Source organism: Salmo salar, chromosome 05 (genome assembly GCF_965601325.2).
Source record: "Salmo salar chromosome 05, fSalSal1, whole genome shotgun sequence".
Taxonomy (NCBI): Eukaryota; Metazoa; Chordata; class Actinopteri; order Salmoniformes; family Salmonidae; genus Salmo; species Salmo salar.
Genome location: NC_138295.1, coordinates 48,087,321 through 48,104,880, shown reverse-complemented (window position 1 = coordinate 48,104,880; position 17,560 = coordinate 48,087,321). Strand labels below are relative to the sequence as shown.

Here is a 17,560-nt window from a genome sequence, read left to right as displayed (position 1 = left end):
GCTGTCCCCACATGCTTCAAGATGGCCACCATTGTTCCTGTGCCCAAGAAGGCTTAAGGTAACTGAACTAAATGACTATCGCCCTATAGCACTCACTTCTGTCATCATGAAGTACTTTGAGAGACTAGTCAAGGATCATAATCACCTCGAACTTACCTGCCACCCTAACCCACTTCAATTTGCATACCGCCCCAATAGGTTCACAGACAATGCAATCGTCATCCCACTGCACACTGCCCTATCCCATTTGGACAAGAGGAATACCTATGTAAGAATGCTGTTCATTGACTACAGCTCAGCATTCAACACCATAGTACCTACCCTCCAAGCTCATCATTAAGCTTGAGGCCCTGGGTCTCAACTCCGCTCTGTGCAATTGGGTCCTGGACTTCCTGACAGGCCGCCCCCAGGTGGTGAAGGTAGGAAACATCTCCACTTCACTGATCCTCAACAATGAGGACCCACAAGGGTGCATGCTCAGCCCCCTCCTGTACTCCCAGTTCACCTATGACTGTGTGGCCATGCACACCTCCAACTCAATCATCAAGTTTGCTGACGACAACAGTAGTGGGCTTGATTACCAACAACAACGAGACAGGAGTGTGCGTGTCAGGAAAACAACCTCTCAATCAACCTCAACAAAACAAAAAAGATGATCGTGGACTTCATGAAACAGCAGAGGGAGCACCCCCCTATCCACACCGACAGGACAGCAGCAGTTCCTCGGAGTACACATCACGGACAAACTGGAATGGTCCACCCTCACAGACAGTCTGGTGAAGAAGGCACAGCAGCGCCTCTTCAACCTCAGGAGGCTGAAGAAATGTGGCTTGTCACCTAAAACTGTCACAAACTCTTGCAGATGCACAATTGAGAGCATCCTGTCGGGCTGTATCAACGCCTGGTACGGCAACTGCACCGCCCACAACCGCAAGACTCTCCAGAGGGTGGTGCGGTCTGCACAACGCATCACAGGGGGAAAACGACCTGCCCTCCAAGACACCTACAGCACCCGATGTCACAGGAAGGCCAAAAAGATCATCAAGGACAACAACCACCCGAGCCACTGCCTGTTCACCCCGCTACCATCCAGAAGGTGAGGTCAGTACAGGGGCATCAATGCTGGGACCGAGAGACTGAAAAACATGCCATCAGACTGTTAAACAGCCATCACTAACGCAGAGAGGCTGCTGCCTACATACAGACTCGAAATCATTGGCCACTTTAACCTCTCTGGGCTAGGTGGGATGTTTGCGTCCCACCCTAGTCAACAGCCAGTGGAATCCCGTGGCGCGATATTCAAATACCTTAGAAATGCTATTACTTCAATTTCTCAAACATATGACTATTTTACACCATTTTAAAGACAAGACTCTCGTTAACCTGTTAGGGCTAGGGGGCAGTATTGACACGGCTGGATAAAAAACATACCCGATTTAATCTGGTTACCACTCCTACCCAGTAACTAGAATATGCATATACTTATTACATATGGATAGAAAACACCCTAAAGTTTCTAAAACTGTTTGAATGGTGTCTGTGAGTATAACAGAACTCAAATGGCAGGTCAAAACCTGAGAGATTCCTTTACAGGAAGTGGCCTGTCTGACCATTTCTTGAACTTCTTTTCCATCTCTATCTTTTACTAAGGATCTCTGCTCTAACGTGACACTTCCTACGTCGTCCATAGGCGCTCAGAGCCCGGGAAAAACCTGAATGTCGTCATCCCAGCCCCAGGCTGAAACACATTATCACCTTTCTCAAGTGGCCGATCAAGGGACTCTGGGCTTAGGCACGTGACCCGACCGCCCCCGCCTTTGTGATGTTTTCCTCTGTTTGCCGAAAAGGAGATTCCCTGTCGGAATATTATCGCTTTTCTACGAGAAAAATGGCGTAAAAATTTATTTTAAACAGCGGTTGACATGCTTCGAAGTACGGTAATGGAATATTTAGAATTTTTTTGTCACGAATTGTGCCATGCGCGCGACCCTTCTTTACCATTTCGGATAGTGTCTGGAACGCACGAACAAAACGCCGCTATTCAGATATAACGATGGATTATTTTGGACCAAACCAACATTTGTTATTGAAGTAGCAGTCCTGGGAGTGCATTCTGACGAAGACAACAAAAGGTAATCAAACTTTTATAATAGTAAATATGATTATGGTGAGTGCTAAACTTGCCGGGTGTCTAAATAGCTAGCCCGTGATGCCTGGGCTATGTACTTAGAATATTGCAAAATGTGCTTTCACCAAAAAGCTATTTTAAAAATCGGACATATTGAGTGCATAGAGGAGGTCTGTATCTATAATTCTTAAAATAATTGTTATGCTTTTTGTGAACGTTTATCGTGAGTAATTTAGTAAAATGTTAGCGAATTCCCCGGAAGTTTGCGGGGGGGTATGCTAGTTCTGAACGTCACATGCTAATGTAAAAAGCTGGTTTTTGATATAAATATGAACTTGATTGAACAAAACATGCATGTATTGTATAACATAATGTCCTAGGGTTGTCATCTGATGAAGATCATCAAAGGTGAGTGCTGCATTTAGCTGTCTTCTGGGTTTTTGTGACATTATATGCTAGCTTGAAAAATGGGTGTCTGATTATTTCTGGCTTGGTACTCTGCTGACATAATCTAATGTTTTGCTTTCGTTGTAAAGCCTTTTTGAAATCGGACAGTGTGGTTAGATTAACGAGAGTCTTGTCTTTAAATAGCTGTAAAATAGTCATATGTTTGAGAAATTGAAGTAATAGGATTTTTAAGGTTTTGAAAATCGCGCCACAGGCTGCAAGTGGCTGTTACGTAGGTGGGACGAATTCGTCCCGCCTAGCCCAGAGAGGTTAATCTAACCACACTGTCCGATTTCAAAAAGGCTTTACAACGAAAGCAAAACATTAGATTATGTCAGCAGAGTACCCAGCCAGAAATAATCAGACACCCATTTTTCAAGCTAGCATATAATGTCACAAAAACCAAAACCACAGCTAAATGCAGCACTAACCTTTGATGATCTTCATCAGATGACACTCCTAGGACATTATGTTATAGAATACATGCATGTTTTGTTCAATCAAGTTCATATTTATATCAAAAAACAGCTTTTTACATTAGCATGTGACTAGCATGGGACTAGCATTCCCACCGAACACTTCCGGTGAATTTACTAAATTACTCACGATAAACGTTCACAAAAAACATAAATAATTTTAATTATAAATACAGAACTCCTTTATGCAATCGCGGTGTCCGATTTTAAAATAGCTTTTCGGGTGAAAGCACATTTTGCAATATTCTGAGTAGATAGCCCGGCCATCACAGGCTAGCTATTTTGAAACCCACCATGTTTGGTACTCACCAAACTCAGATTTACTATAAGAAAAATTGGATTACCTTTGCTGTTCTTCGTCAGAATGCACTCCCAGGACTTCTACTTAACCTCTTACATCAAGACGTTCCGCTAGCGGAACACCTGCTCCAATATCCAATGATAGGCGTGGCGCGAATTACAAATTCCTCAAAAATACAAAAACGTTCATTTTTCAAACATATGACTATTTCACAGCATTTTAAAGACAAGACTCTCCTTTATCTAACCACACTGTCCGATTTCAAAAAGGCTTTACAGCGAAAGCAAAACATTAGATTATGTCAGCAGAGTACCCAGCCAGAAATAATCACACACCCATTTTTCAAGCTAGCATATAATGTCACAAAAAACAAAACCACAGCTAAATGCAGCACTAACCTTTGATGATCTTCATCAGATGACACTCCTAGGACATTATGTTATACAATACATGCATGTTTTGTTCAATCAAGTTCATATTTATATCAAAAACCAGCTTTTTACATTAGCATGTGTCATTCAGAACTAGCATACCCCCCGCAAACCTCCGGTGAATTTACTAAATTACTCACGATAAACGTTCACAAAAAACATAAATAATTTTAAGAATTATAGATACAGAACTCCTTTGTGCAATCGAGGTGTCCGATTTTAAAATAGCTTATCGGTGAAAGCACATTTTGCAATATTCTGAGTACATAGCCCAGCCATCACGGCTAGCTATTTAGACACCCACCAAGTTTAGCCCTGACCAAACTCCGATTTACTATTAGAAAAGTTTGATTACCTTTGGTGTTGTTCGTCAGAATGCACTCCCAGGACTGCTACTTCAATAACAAATGTTGGTTTGATTCAAAATAATCCATAGTTATATCCAAATAGCGGGGTTTTGTTCGTGCGTTCAAGACACTATCCGAAGTGTAAATAAGGGTCACGAGCATGGCGCATTTCGTGACAAAAGATTTCTAAATATTCCATTACCGTACTTCGAAGCATGTCAACCGCTGTTTAAAATCAATTTTTATGCCATTTTTCTCGTAAAAAAGCGATAATATTCCGACCGGGAATCTGCGTTTAGGTAAAAAGACGAAAGAAAACAAAGCATGGGGTCGACTCGGGCACGCGCCTGAGTCTCACAGTACTGTGACCAGCCACTATCCAAACGCGCAACTTTTTTTTCAGCCAGAGCCTGCAAAGCCACGATTCAGCTTTTTGCCGCCTTCTGAGAGCCCATGGGAGCCGTAGGAAGTGTCACGTAACAGCAGAGATCCCCTGTAATGGATAGAGATAATCAAGAAGGGCAAGAAATTGTCAGACAGGGCACTTCCTGCATGGAATCTTCTCAGGTTTTGGCCTGCCAAATGAGTTCTGTTATACTCACAGACACCATTCAAACAGTTTTAGAAACGTTGGAGTGTTTTCTATCCAAAGCTAATAATTATATGCATATTCTAGTTTCTGGGCAGGAGTAATAATCAGATTAAATCGGGTACGTTTTTTATCCGGCTGTGAAAATACTGCCGCCTAGCCATAACAGGTTAAACAACAAATGTTGGTTTGGTTCCAAATAATCCATAGTTATATCCAAATAGCGGTGTTTTGTTCGTGCGTTCAAGACACTATCCGAAGGGTAACGCACCCGGCGCGTTTCGTGACAAAAAAATTCTAAATATTCCATTACCGTACTTCGAAGCATGTCAAACGCTGTTTAAAATACATTTTTATGCGATTTTTCTCGTAAAATAGCGATAATATTCCGACCGGGAGTCGTTTTCGTTCAAAGACTGAGAAAGTAAAATGGACTCTTCACGTGCACGCGCGCACCCGTCTCATTGTTCTCAGATCGACCACTTACCAAATGCGCTACTGTTTTTCAGCCAGTAACTGCAGAGTCATCATTCAACGTTCTGGCGCCTTCTGAGAGCCTATGGGAGCCTTAGAAAGTGTCACGTTACAGCAGAGATCCTTTGTTTTGGATAGAGATGACAAAGAAGGCCAAGAAATGGTCAGAGAGGGCGCTTCCTGTTTGGAATCTTCTCAGGTTTTGGCCTGCCATATGAGTTCTGTTTTGGCCTGCCATATGAGTTCTGTTATACTCACAGACACCATTCAAACAGTTTTAGAAACTTTAGGGTGTTTTCTATCCAAAGCCAATAATTATATGCATTATCTAGTTACTGGGCAGGAGTAGTAACCAGATTAAATCGGGTACGTTTTTTATCCGGCCGTGCAAATACTGCCCCCTATCCCCAACAGGTTAATAAAAGGATCACTAGTCACTTTAATAATGTTTACATATCTTGCATTACTCATCTCATATGTATATAGTGTCGTTTACACCATCTATTGCATCTTGCCTATGCCGCTCGGTCATTGCTCATCCATATATTTATATGTATATTGTTATTCCATCCCTTTATTTAGATTTGAGTGTATTAGGTAGTTGTGGAATTGTTAGATGACTTGTTCGATATTACTGCACTGTCAGGACTAGAAGCACAAGCATTTCACTACACTCGCATTAACATCTGCTAACCACGTGTATGTGACCAATAAAGTTTGATGTCTCCCTGACAAAGTTGATTATGCGCATTACTTTATCCATTACATCTTTTAGCTCATCGTTTAGTCTGGCACGCAGCACACTCTGATGGATAAGATAGTGCAAGCCATTCATTTGGGGGGCGATATCCTTTAACCTGCTGACCAGGCCGTGTCTGCCCACCATAAAAGGAGCCCAGTCGGTAACCACAATATTCACTTTTTCGAATGACAGGCATGCTGCGTAAACAATTCTTCCAGTTTTGTGAATATGATGTCCCCGGTGGTGTGTCCTTCGAGGGGAATCCGTGCCAGCAGCTCTTGTTTAAATTCCTTTCCATCAAAATAACAGACATACACACACAAACAACTGTGCTACATCGGTGTTGTTAGTACACTCAACAAAAGCCAGGTCAAAAGGTTCAGCCTGATTAAGCCCCTCTAAAACGATCCTATGCACATCATCTGCCAGTGCATGGACGAGGCAGCGGGCTGTTGATGCAGACTATCCAAATCAAAAATTGCCAAGAAACTGAAGATCTCGTACAGCGCTGTGTACTACTCCCTTCACAGAACAGCGCAAACTGTCTCTAACCAGAATAGAAAGCGGAGTGAGAGGCCTTGGTACACAACTGAGCAAGAGGACAAGTACATTAGTGTGTCTAGTTTGAGAAACAGACCCCTTACAAGTCCTCAATTGGCAGCTTCATTAAATATTATACGCAAAACACCAGTCTCAATGTCATCAGTGAAGAGACGACTCTGGGATGCTGGCCTTCTAGGCAGAGTTCCTCTGTCCAGTGTGTGCTCTTTGGCCCATCTTAATCTTTTCTTCTTATTAGCCAGTCTGAGATATTACTTTTTCTTTGCAACTCTGCCTAGAAGGCCAGCATCCCGGAGTCACCTCTTCACTGTTGACATTGATCAATGATCAGTTAGCCTTTTAAAATGATAAACTTGGATTAGCTAACACAATGTGCCATTGGAACACAGGAGTGATGGTTGCTGATAATGGGCCTCTGTACGCCTATGTAGATATTACATAAAAAAATCTGCCGTTTCCAGCTACAATAGTCATTTACAACATTAACAATGTCTACACTGTATTTATGATCAATTTGATATCTTAAATGGACAAAAATGCTTTTCTTTCAGAAAACAAGGACATTTCTAAGTGACCGCAAACTTTTGAATGGTAGTGTATATATACAGTACCAGTCAAAAGTTTGGACACACCTACTCATTCAAGGATTTGTCTTTATTTGTACTATTTTCTACATTGTAGAATAATAGTGAATACATCAAAACTACAAAATAACACATATGGAATCATGTACTAACCAAAAAAAAGTATTAAACAGATATTTAGATTCTTCAAAGTAGCCACCCTTTGCCTTCATGACAGCTTTGCACACTTGGCATTCTCTCAACCAGCTTCATGAGGTAGTCACCTGGAATGCATTTCAATTAACAGGTGCGCCTTGTTAAAAGTGAATGTGGAATTTCTTTCCTTCTTAACTTAAGGGTCGGACCCTTTTTTTCCAATTTTCGCCTAAAATGACATACCCAAATCTAACTGCCTGTAGCTATGGACCTGAAGCAAGGATATGTATATTCTTGATACCGTTTGAAAGGAAACACTTTGAAGTTTGTGGAAATATTAAATTAGGAGAATATAACACATTAGATCTTGTAAAAGATAAGTTTTTTTGTACCATCATCTTTGAAATGCAAGAGAAAGGCCATTCCAGCCCAGGCTAAATTTTGATTTTGGCCACTAGATGGCAGCAGTATATGTGCAAAGTTATAGACCGATCCAATGAACCATTGCATTTCTGTTCAAAATGTTATATCAAGACTACCCAAATGTCACTAATTGGTTTATTAATACATTTTCAAGTTCATAACTGTGCACTCTCAAACAATAGCATGGTATTATTTTACTGTAATAGCTAATGTGAATTGGTGTGCAGTTAGATTAACAAGAATTTAAGCTTTCTCTCAATATCAGATATGTCTATGTCCTGGAAAATGTTCTTGTTACTTACAACCTCATGTTAATCCCGCTAGCCTACATTAGCTCAACCGTCCCGCGGGGGACACACCAATCCTGTAGAGGTTTTAATGTGTTTGAGCCAATCAGTTGTGTTGTGACAAGGCAGAAGTGGTATACAGAAGATAGCCCTATTTGGTAAAATACCAAGTCCATATTATAGCAAGAACAGCTCAAATAAGCAAAGAGAAATGACAGTCCATCATTACTTTAAGACATGAAGGTCAGTCAATCCGGAAAATTTAAAGAAAGCTTCTTCAAGTGCATTCTCAAAAACCATCAAGCACTATGATGAAACTGGCTCTAATGAGGGCCACCACAGGAATGGTTTTTGGTTCCAACCACTGTGTCTTTGTGGCACGCAGGGTAGGTGAACAGATGATCTCCGCATGTGTAGTTCCCACCGTGAAGCGTGGTGGTGTGATGGTGCTTTGCTGATTAACTTTTGACTGGTACTGTATATTGCTTATATAATTTGAGATGGAAAAACAATTTCAGTGTAAACTTATTAAACGACTAAAACTAGATATAAACTACAGTGCATTCGGAATGTATTCAGACCCCTTGACTTTTTCCACATTTTGTTATGTTACAGCCTTAATCTAAAATAGATTAAATAAAAATTATCATAAATCTACACAATACCCCATAATGACAAAGCAAAAACAGGTTTTATAAATTTTAGCAAATGTATTAAAAAACAAAAACAGACAGCTTATTTACATAAGTATTCAGACCCTTCGCTATGAGACTCAAAATTGAGCTCAGGTGCATCCTGTTTCCATTGATCATCCTTGAGATGTTTCAACAACTTGATTGGAGCCCACCTGTGGTAAATTCAATTGATTAGACATGATTTGGAAAAGGCACACATCTGTCTATATAAAGGTCCCACAACTGACAATGCATGTCAGAGCAAAAACCAAGCCATGAGGTCGAAGGAATTGTCCGTAGAGCTCCAAGACAGGATTGTGTCAAGGCAGAGATCTGGAGAAGGGTATCATAAAATGGCTGAAGCATTGAAGGTCCCCAAGAACACAGTGGCCTCCATCATTCTTAAATGGAAGAAGTTTGGAACCACCAAGACTCTTCCTAGAGCTGGCCGTCCGGCAAAACTGAGCAATCGGGGGAGAAGGGCCTTGGTCGGGGAGGTGACTAAGAACCCGAGGGTCACTCTGTCCTAAAGGACTCTCAGACCATGAGAAACAAGATTCTCAGGACCTCAGACTGGGGCGAAGGTTCACCTTCTAACAGGTCAACAACCCTAAGCACACATCAAAGACAACACAGTAGTGGCTTTGAGACAAGTCTATGAATGCTCGTTGTGGCCCAGCCAGAGCCCGGAACCCGATCGAACAACTCTTGAGAGACCTGAAAATAGCTCTGCAGTGACACACCCCATCCAACCTGACAGAGCTTGAGAGGATCTGCAGAGAAGAATGGCAAAAACTCCCCAAATACAGGTGGGCCAAGCTTCTAGCGTCATACCGAAGAAGACTTGAGGCTGTAATTGCTGCCAAAGGTGCTTCAACAAAGTACAGAGTAAAGGGTCTGAATGCTTATGCACATTTTTTTATACATTTGCAAAATGTTTAATCCATTTTAAAAAGGCTGTTAACGTAACAAAATTTGGAAAAAGTTAAGGGGTCTGAATACTTTCCAAATGCACTGTATGTAGAAAAGATAATGGACCTATATATTTTTTAATAAGATTATCTTTGAGAACTAACAATCACCTATATACAAGCTAGACAATCAGGGAAAATCTAAAAATGTAAAAATTATGCATTCAGGAGCATTTTTGTCTTGGGGCCGCCATTGACTTTGTTATAATTTCAGAGTCCCTCAGATAGCATAAGCCATAGCAAAATGTGTAGAATTGCAGGAAATTAGATTTAAAAAAGCACTTTTGTCACTGTGGCTAACAGGAGGGTATCTAAAATTTTATATCGCCATTTCTTCATTTCAACTTACCCTTCAGCGGTGGAAAACCCACCCTCAATCTGCTGCACTGCTGTCCTCTCCTACACTCTCTACTCTTTTCCAACTCTTACACCACAGGTACAAATAGCTGACAAGTCTACAGGGTGACAAACAAACAAACAAACACACATACTGTACATACACACAGACACGCACAGACCTTTGGTGCCGGGCGGCTGCAGGTTGTCCCCGGTGAGAGAGCACCAGCCCACGGGGAAGATGTCCCGGGAGTCGTAGCGGCAGTAGTAGTCGAAAGCACCCCGCCAGCCATCGAAGGTGACGAGCACCTCCACGCCACGCAACGCCCCCACCGTGGCCGGGCAGATGAAGTGGGGGTTCTTGCGGTCCACTGCCTCCAGCTTCATGCCCACCTGGAAGGAGTTCTGCTCTGGGACCGGGGGCTCCTGCTGGGGTACGAGGGGAAGGGAGGTGACAGGGACGGGAGAGGTCAGTGACAAGGGAGTGGGTAAATGTGGGATTATCCAGATGAAATGTGAAATTGTTCGGAAGCTTTATTTAGTTGGCAAATGTATATGTTCACGTATGATGTTGTGATCCCAATGGTGAGTGTGGAAGAGGTAAACAAATAACAGTTGTGTATCAACAATGACAAGCCACCGGGATCTGACAATTTGGATGGATTACTGACGATAATAGGGGACAATATTGCCACTCCTATTTGCAATATCTTCAATTTAAGCCTACTAGAAAGTGTGTGCCCTCAGGCCTGGAGGGAAGCAAAAGTCATTCCGCTACCTAAGAAAAGTAAAGCCCCATTAACTGGCTCAAATAGCTGACCAATCAGCCTGTTAGTAAAGTTTAGGAAAAAATTGGGTTTGACCAGATACAATGCTATTGTCGTGTCTTTGGCATCATTAAACTGAAGACATATTTATCAAATAACTCTGTAATTATTATTACGCGATTAAACTGATTAATCGTGTAACTGTAATTAACTAGGAAGTCGGGGCACCAAGGAAAATATTCAGATTACAAAGTTATAATTTTCCTAATATAACTTTCAGATATCATAATATCTGATCTATTAGTCTTCGGATTAATGATGTATTCTTTACCTCGTCAGTCTCATTCCAAACGTCGTAAATTGTTGGTTATCTGCACGAACCCAGTCTTCACTATGAGTCCTCCATACATCAGTTGTCTTAAAATAATTTATTTACTAACTAAATAATTCACAGAAATGCATAACAAACAGTAGGTATCGTTACAAAGAAATGATAAAGGAATGTGCCCTAGTGGGCTAAACCAGCATGGCGGCTTGTTAGACAAAGGGTTGATACGAGTTGATAATTATAACAATTGAAATGCTAACCCTTTGCATATGAACGCTCACTCATTCGGGAACAATTGCAATCAATATATATATTTACGCTCAGTGTGTCGTCGGGATCTTTGTTGAAAAGTTTGTTTCTGTTGGAGAGTTTTGTCCTCGCGTTCTCTCTCTCTCTGGGATTGAATGGATATTTCAAAGTGACATTCATTAATGTTGTTATAGGACAGATGTTTCGTCGGTCTTCGCGTTCAATGATACCCAATTCCTAGCTGCAGACTAGTAATTAATATCAAAGGCTTGTTATTATTCTGTCGGTATCAATAGTCTAAGAGTTTAACCACGTGGTATGGTTAAAGTTCAGAACGAGGAATGCATGGTCAAACCTTGGCCCTCTCATTATCGAGGTAAGCTGGTCTCCAACCTTTAGCCACTCGTAATGGAGGTAAGCCCGGTCTCGTGATAGAAACCCTGGGTGGGGGTTATATTCGGAATAACAGAAAAGGGCTGTCTCATGACGCCAGGTCCCGTCTGTTCATGGGGGCGTGCCGATGACTTGATGAAACTTTAAACAGAAATACAATTCTCTCACATTAACATCTGACAAGCATCACAACATATTCCAAATAGCTTTATCCTTATTCATTCATTGTATACAACCATTATATGTAAGTCTCACAACTGAGGCTATTATATAAACAGCGCCATGGTAATGTGGCCGTATTGTCTCTCATGAGTTTCACAAAATTGTACCAAACGGACCAGTTCGTAGCTGGATTCTTCACCGATCTTTTATACCTTCATCCAGAACATAAATGTCGTTTGGTTCTCCAGTCCTGTGAGGTGGAATAATTCCTGGGTTCTTTCTATGAAACCCACTCTGTCTCAAAACTGTGGCCATGAGGCAGGCCATTCTTTTAGGAATTTACGACCGCTCTCACAGAGCCTGGGTAGGGGGAGGGTGCATAGAAAACCCAAAGAGGGCAATGTCATGACACTATTTTACAGTAAACAAATTGACAACAGACTTTCAGCACGCTTATAGGGAAGGACATTCAACAAGCAACACAAACATAGGCACAGAAACATGCATACAATACACACATGATAACATACTGTTGGAATCGGCTAAACTTTGAACACTGAGATATTAAATGAATGATAGTAAATTAAAGAGATTATGTTAGAAGTTAATGGTTCTCTGAAGAAAGACAGAAGGCTTTGGAATGTGTTTGATGGAGGAGAGCGATGGGTTGATATAGGGAAGACAGATGGACATCTGTGTATTAGATGAAAGAGGGGTTGAGGTCAGGAGGTGAGGACAGATTCTCGTAAGAGTAATAAATGTTTGGAATCCTACCCTTAGCTTCCTGTAGAGCCATAAAATGTAAGGATTGGAGAGAAAGAGGAGTGTCTTAAGTGGGATGTATATAAACTGTGATGTCTGAAATGTTTTGCTGTCTGATTTCAGCTGTACAGAACCTCTGAGAAGAATAAAGCTTCTCTAGTGTCCGTGGGTTATTTACTCTGAAAAATAAGAACCTAACAAATACGCACAAGTACACATGGATTTTGTGTTGTAGATATGTGGTAGTGGAGTATGGGCCTTAGGGCACACAGTGTGTTATGAATTCTGTTATGAATGTATTGTAATGTTATTAAAATCGTATAACTGCCTTAATTTTGCTGGACCACAGGAAGAGTTGCTGCTGTCTTTTTTGTATTTTTTATATTATTAACCCCTCCACCACCACCCCCCTCCCCTCTTTGGAGGAAAAATATATACACTGCTCAAAAAAATAAAGGGAACACTTAAACAACACAATGTAACTCCAAGTCAATCACACTTCTGTGAAATCAAACTGTCCACTTAGGAAGCAACACTGATTGACAATAAATTTCACATGCTGTTGTGCAAATGGAATAGACAACAGGTGGAAATTATAGGCAATTAGCAAGACACCCCCAATAAAGGAGTGGTTCAGCAGGTGGGGACCACAGACCACTTCTCAGTTCCTATGCTTCCTGGCTGATGTTTTGGTCACTTTTGAATGCTGGCGGTGCTTTCACTCTAGTGGTAGCATGAGACGGAGTCTACAATCCACACAAGTGGCTCAGGTAGTGCAGCTCATCCAGGATGGCACATTAATGCGAGCTGTGGCAAGAAGGTTTGCTGTGTCTGTCAGCGTAGTGTCCAGAGCATGGAGGCGCTACCAGGAGACAGGCCAGTACATCAGGAGACGTGGAGGAGGCCGTTGGAGGGCAACAACCCAGCAGCAGGACCGCTACCTCCGCCTTTGTGCAAGGAGGAGCAGGAGAAGCACTGCCAGAGCCCTGCAAAATGACCTCTAGCAGGCCACAAATGTGCATGTGTCTGCTCAAACGGTCAGAAACAGACTCCATGAGGGTGGTATGAGGGCCCGACGTCCACAGGTGGGGGTTGTGCTTACAGCACAACACCGTGCAGGACGTTTGGTATTTGCCAGAGAACACCAAGATTGGCAAATTCGCCACTGGCGCCCAGTGCTCTTCACAGATGAAAGCAGGTTCACACTGAGCATGTGACAGACGTGACAGAGTCTGGAGACACCGTGGAGAACGTTCTGCTGCCTGCAACATCCTCCAGCATGACCGGTTTGGCGGTGGGTCAGTCATGGTGTGGGGTAGCATTTCTTTGGGGGACCATATGCTGGTGCGGTTGGCCCTGTGTTCCTCCTAATACAAGACAATGCTAGACCTCTTGTGGCTGGAGTGTGTCAGCAGTTCCTGCAAGAGGAAGGCATTGATGCTCCGCCCGTTCCCCTGACCTGAATCCAATTGAGCACATCTGGGACATCATGTCTCGCTCCATCCACCAACGCCATGTTGCACCACAGACTGTCCAGGAGTTGGCGGATGCTTTAGTCCAGGTCTGGGAGGAGATCCATCAGGAGACCATCCGCCACCTCATCAGGAGCATGCCCAGGCGTTGTAGGGAGGTCATACAGGCACGTGGAGGCCACACACACTACTGAGCCTCATTTTGACTTGTTTTAAGGACATTACAACAAAGTTGGATCAGCCTGTAATGTGGTTTTCCACTTTAATTTTGAGTGTGACTCCAAATCCAGACCTCCATGTGTTGATAAATTGGATTTTCATTGATTATTTTTGTGTGATTTTGTTGTCAGCACATTCAACTATGTAAAGAAAAAAGTAGTTAATAAGATTATTTCTTTCATTCAGATCTAGGATGTGTTGTTTAAGTGTTCCCTTTATTTTTTTGGGCAGTATATTTTTATAGCTTTTCTGCTACATATACATACATTGTACATATTCATATACATTTTACATACACATTTTGCATACATGGTACTTTAACATAAAGCAGTCACATAACAACATTGCCAAACATAGTGGCTGAGGGTTGGGATTAAAGAGCCTCTCAGCCCATCCCACCTATCACCATAGACCACCCTCGTTTGTGTGCCATATATTTTTCAATTGTGCTGTTTCACATAATTGTTTTCCTTTTTAATCGTATAGTATCCACAGATTGTGAGCTAAAGATGAAAACCTTTCCAACGAGTATTATTATATGCATGGTTTGTCTGACAGATGTTATTTCTATGTAAAATATTCTGTAACAAGTGATGTTTTTGTGCTCAATGGTGGATCTATTCATAATTATTTAAGAGATGATTGGCTTTCCAAATCACCCAACACTGCTATTTGTAAGGTTAATTTAAAGTGCATATTGTGATTTTGTTTTTAACCATTCCTGAACCTGTGACCAGAAACTAGATATATAGATCATTTATTCTGGTATTGCCTCTATTGATTCTGTCTCTTCGAAGCAAAATCTACAGAGCTGAGATTGTTGTATGCCCCATATATATAGTATTCTCTTGGTGGAAAGAATTTGATATAATAATTTAAATTGAAAAACGAAGTGTTCAATCAGGTGTTGTTTTTTTGTACCAGTTCATAAACATGTGACATGGAATCGGTTCATCAAAAATCTCTTCCCATTAATTTTGCAACCTGTATGGCGCAGCTGTCAACATTTTTGTCCTCAAATGAAACTGTTATATTTTTCTATTTATTCCAGTTCCTTTCAGCCAATTTGTATCTTTAATAAATGGTAGTCAGAAAGGGTTTCCTACCTTCTCCCTTTTCCACTTGCCTCCTCCATTTTTGTGGTAATGCTGCAATCAGTTGATTGTACATTTTGATTGAGCAGATTCCCATATATTTTCGATAGCTGCATATGTGACATAACTCCTCCGTTTCTATTCATAATATCATTAATAAATAAAACTATTTAAAAAAAAGAATCCATAAAGAATATTTAATTTATTAATCAGTATATTTGAATTTAACCTTAACATTTGTTATATCTTTTCTGGAGGATAAAACTGAAATTGTATGGCTTGTTTAAGAAAGGGTGATGCTTTAAACAAAATATAATTTTCAATTACACGGAAATGAGAAGTTGTAATCTGTATAAAGACAAAAAGGCCATTTTTGAACAAAGGATGAGCCTGCCTTAAAAATCTACTGGAGAACCATTTTGGATACAAGTATCATTTATGTATGAGTGAAGCTTTTAGTGAGAGGTTTAAAGCTTTAATATTTAATCATTTTAGCCCCCAAACTCATATGCATTATATACAGTTGAAGTCAGAAGTTTACATACACTTAGGTTGGAGTCATTAAAACTTGTTTTTCAACCACTCCACAAATGTCTTGTTAACTTCTTATGGATGGTGGCAGTATTGAGTCGCTTGGATGACTGACGTGCCCAGAGTAAATTGCCTCCTACTCACTCCCAGAAACTAAGATATGCATATTATTAGTAGATTTGAATAGAAAACACTATGAAGTTTCTAAAACTGTTTGAATGATGTCTGTGAGTATAACAGAACTCATATGGCAGGCAAAAATCTGAGAAACAAATCCAACCAGGAAGTGATTTGTAGTTCTTCTTAGATGTCTATTCAAACTACATTGTCTGTGGGGTCATTTTGCACTTCCTAAGGCTTCCATTGGCTGTCAACAGCCTTTAGAAACGTCTTTCATGCATCTCCTCTTACTGGGCAAAGAACAGCAGCTCAGTTTATCAGTGGACTGCCTGGGAGCAGGGAGTTGTTTACTGCGTGTTCACGTTTGGAGCGCCGCTCATTCTTTTTCTCCTGGAATGAATACGCTATTGTCCTGTTGAAATATTATTTACATTTACATTTAAGTCATTTAGCAGACGCTCTTATCCAGAGCGACTTACAAAATGGTGCATTCACCTTATGATATCCAGTGGAACAACCACTTTACAATAGTGCATCTAAATATTTTAAGGGGGGGGGGGGGGGGGGGGTTAGAAGGATTACTTTATCCTATCCTAGGTATTCCTTAAAGAGGTGGGGTTTCAGGTGTCTCCGGAAGGTGGTGATTGACTCCGCTGTCCTGGCGTCGTGAGGGAGCTTGTTCCACCATTGGGGTGCCAGAGCAGCGAACAGTTTTGACTGGGCTGAGCGGGAACTGTGCTTCCTCAGAGGTAGGGGGGCCAGCAGGCCAGTGGTGGATGAACGCAGTGCCCTTGTTTGGGTGTAGGGCCTGATCAGAGCCTGAAGGTATGGAGGTGCCGTTCCCTTCACAGCTCCGTAGGCAATCACCATGGTCTTGTAGCGGATGCGAGCTTCAACTGGAAGCCAGTGGAGAGAGCGGAGGAGCGGGGTGACGTGAGAGAACTTGGGAAGGTTGAACACCAGACGGGCTGCAGCGTTCTGGATGAGTTGTAGGGGTTTAATGGCACAGGCAGGGAGCCCAGCCAACAGCGAGTTGCAGTAATCCAGACGGGAGATGACAAGTGCCTGGATTAGGACCTGCGCCGCTTCCTGTGTGAGGCAGGGTCGTACTCTGCGAATGTTGTGGAGCATGAACCTACAGGATCGGGTCACCGCCTTGATGTTAGTGGAGAACGACAGGGTGTTGTCCAGGATCACGCCAAGGTTCTTAGCACTCTGGGAGGAGGACACAAGGGAGTTGTCAACCATGATGGCGAGATCATGGAACGGGCAGTCCTTCCCCGGGAGGAAGAGCAGCTCCGTCTTGCCGAGGTTCAGCTTGAGCTGGTGATCCGTCATCCACACTGATATGTCTGACAGACATGCAGAGATGCGATTCGCCGCCTGGTTATCAGAAGGGGGAAAGGAGAAGATTAATTGTGTGTCGTCTGCATAGCAATGATAGGAGAGACCATGTGAGGATATGACAGAGCCAAGTGACTTGGTGTATAGCGAGAATAGGAGAGGGCCTAGAACAGAGCCCTGGGGGACACCAGTGGTGAGAGCGCATGGTGTGGA

The 17,560-nt window shown here is 42.0% G+C and overlaps 1 protein-coding gene across 8 annotated transcripts in view; it reads right to left on the bottom strand.

Moving 5' to 3' along the window:
* LOC106604903 (polycomb protein SCMH1) overlaps window positions 1–17,560 on the bottom strand; it is a 55,335-nt gene that overhangs the window by 15,998 nt on the left and 21,777 nt on the right. For all 8 annotated transcript variants that reach the window (XM_045718273.2, XM_045718278.2, XM_045718274.2 and 5 more), the window contains one exon: window positions 10,089–10,335. In XM_045718273.2, the coding sequence (XP_045574229.2) occupies window positions 10,089–10,335 (247 nt within the window). The remainder of the gene's footprint in view (window positions 1–10,088; window positions 10,336–17,560) is intronic.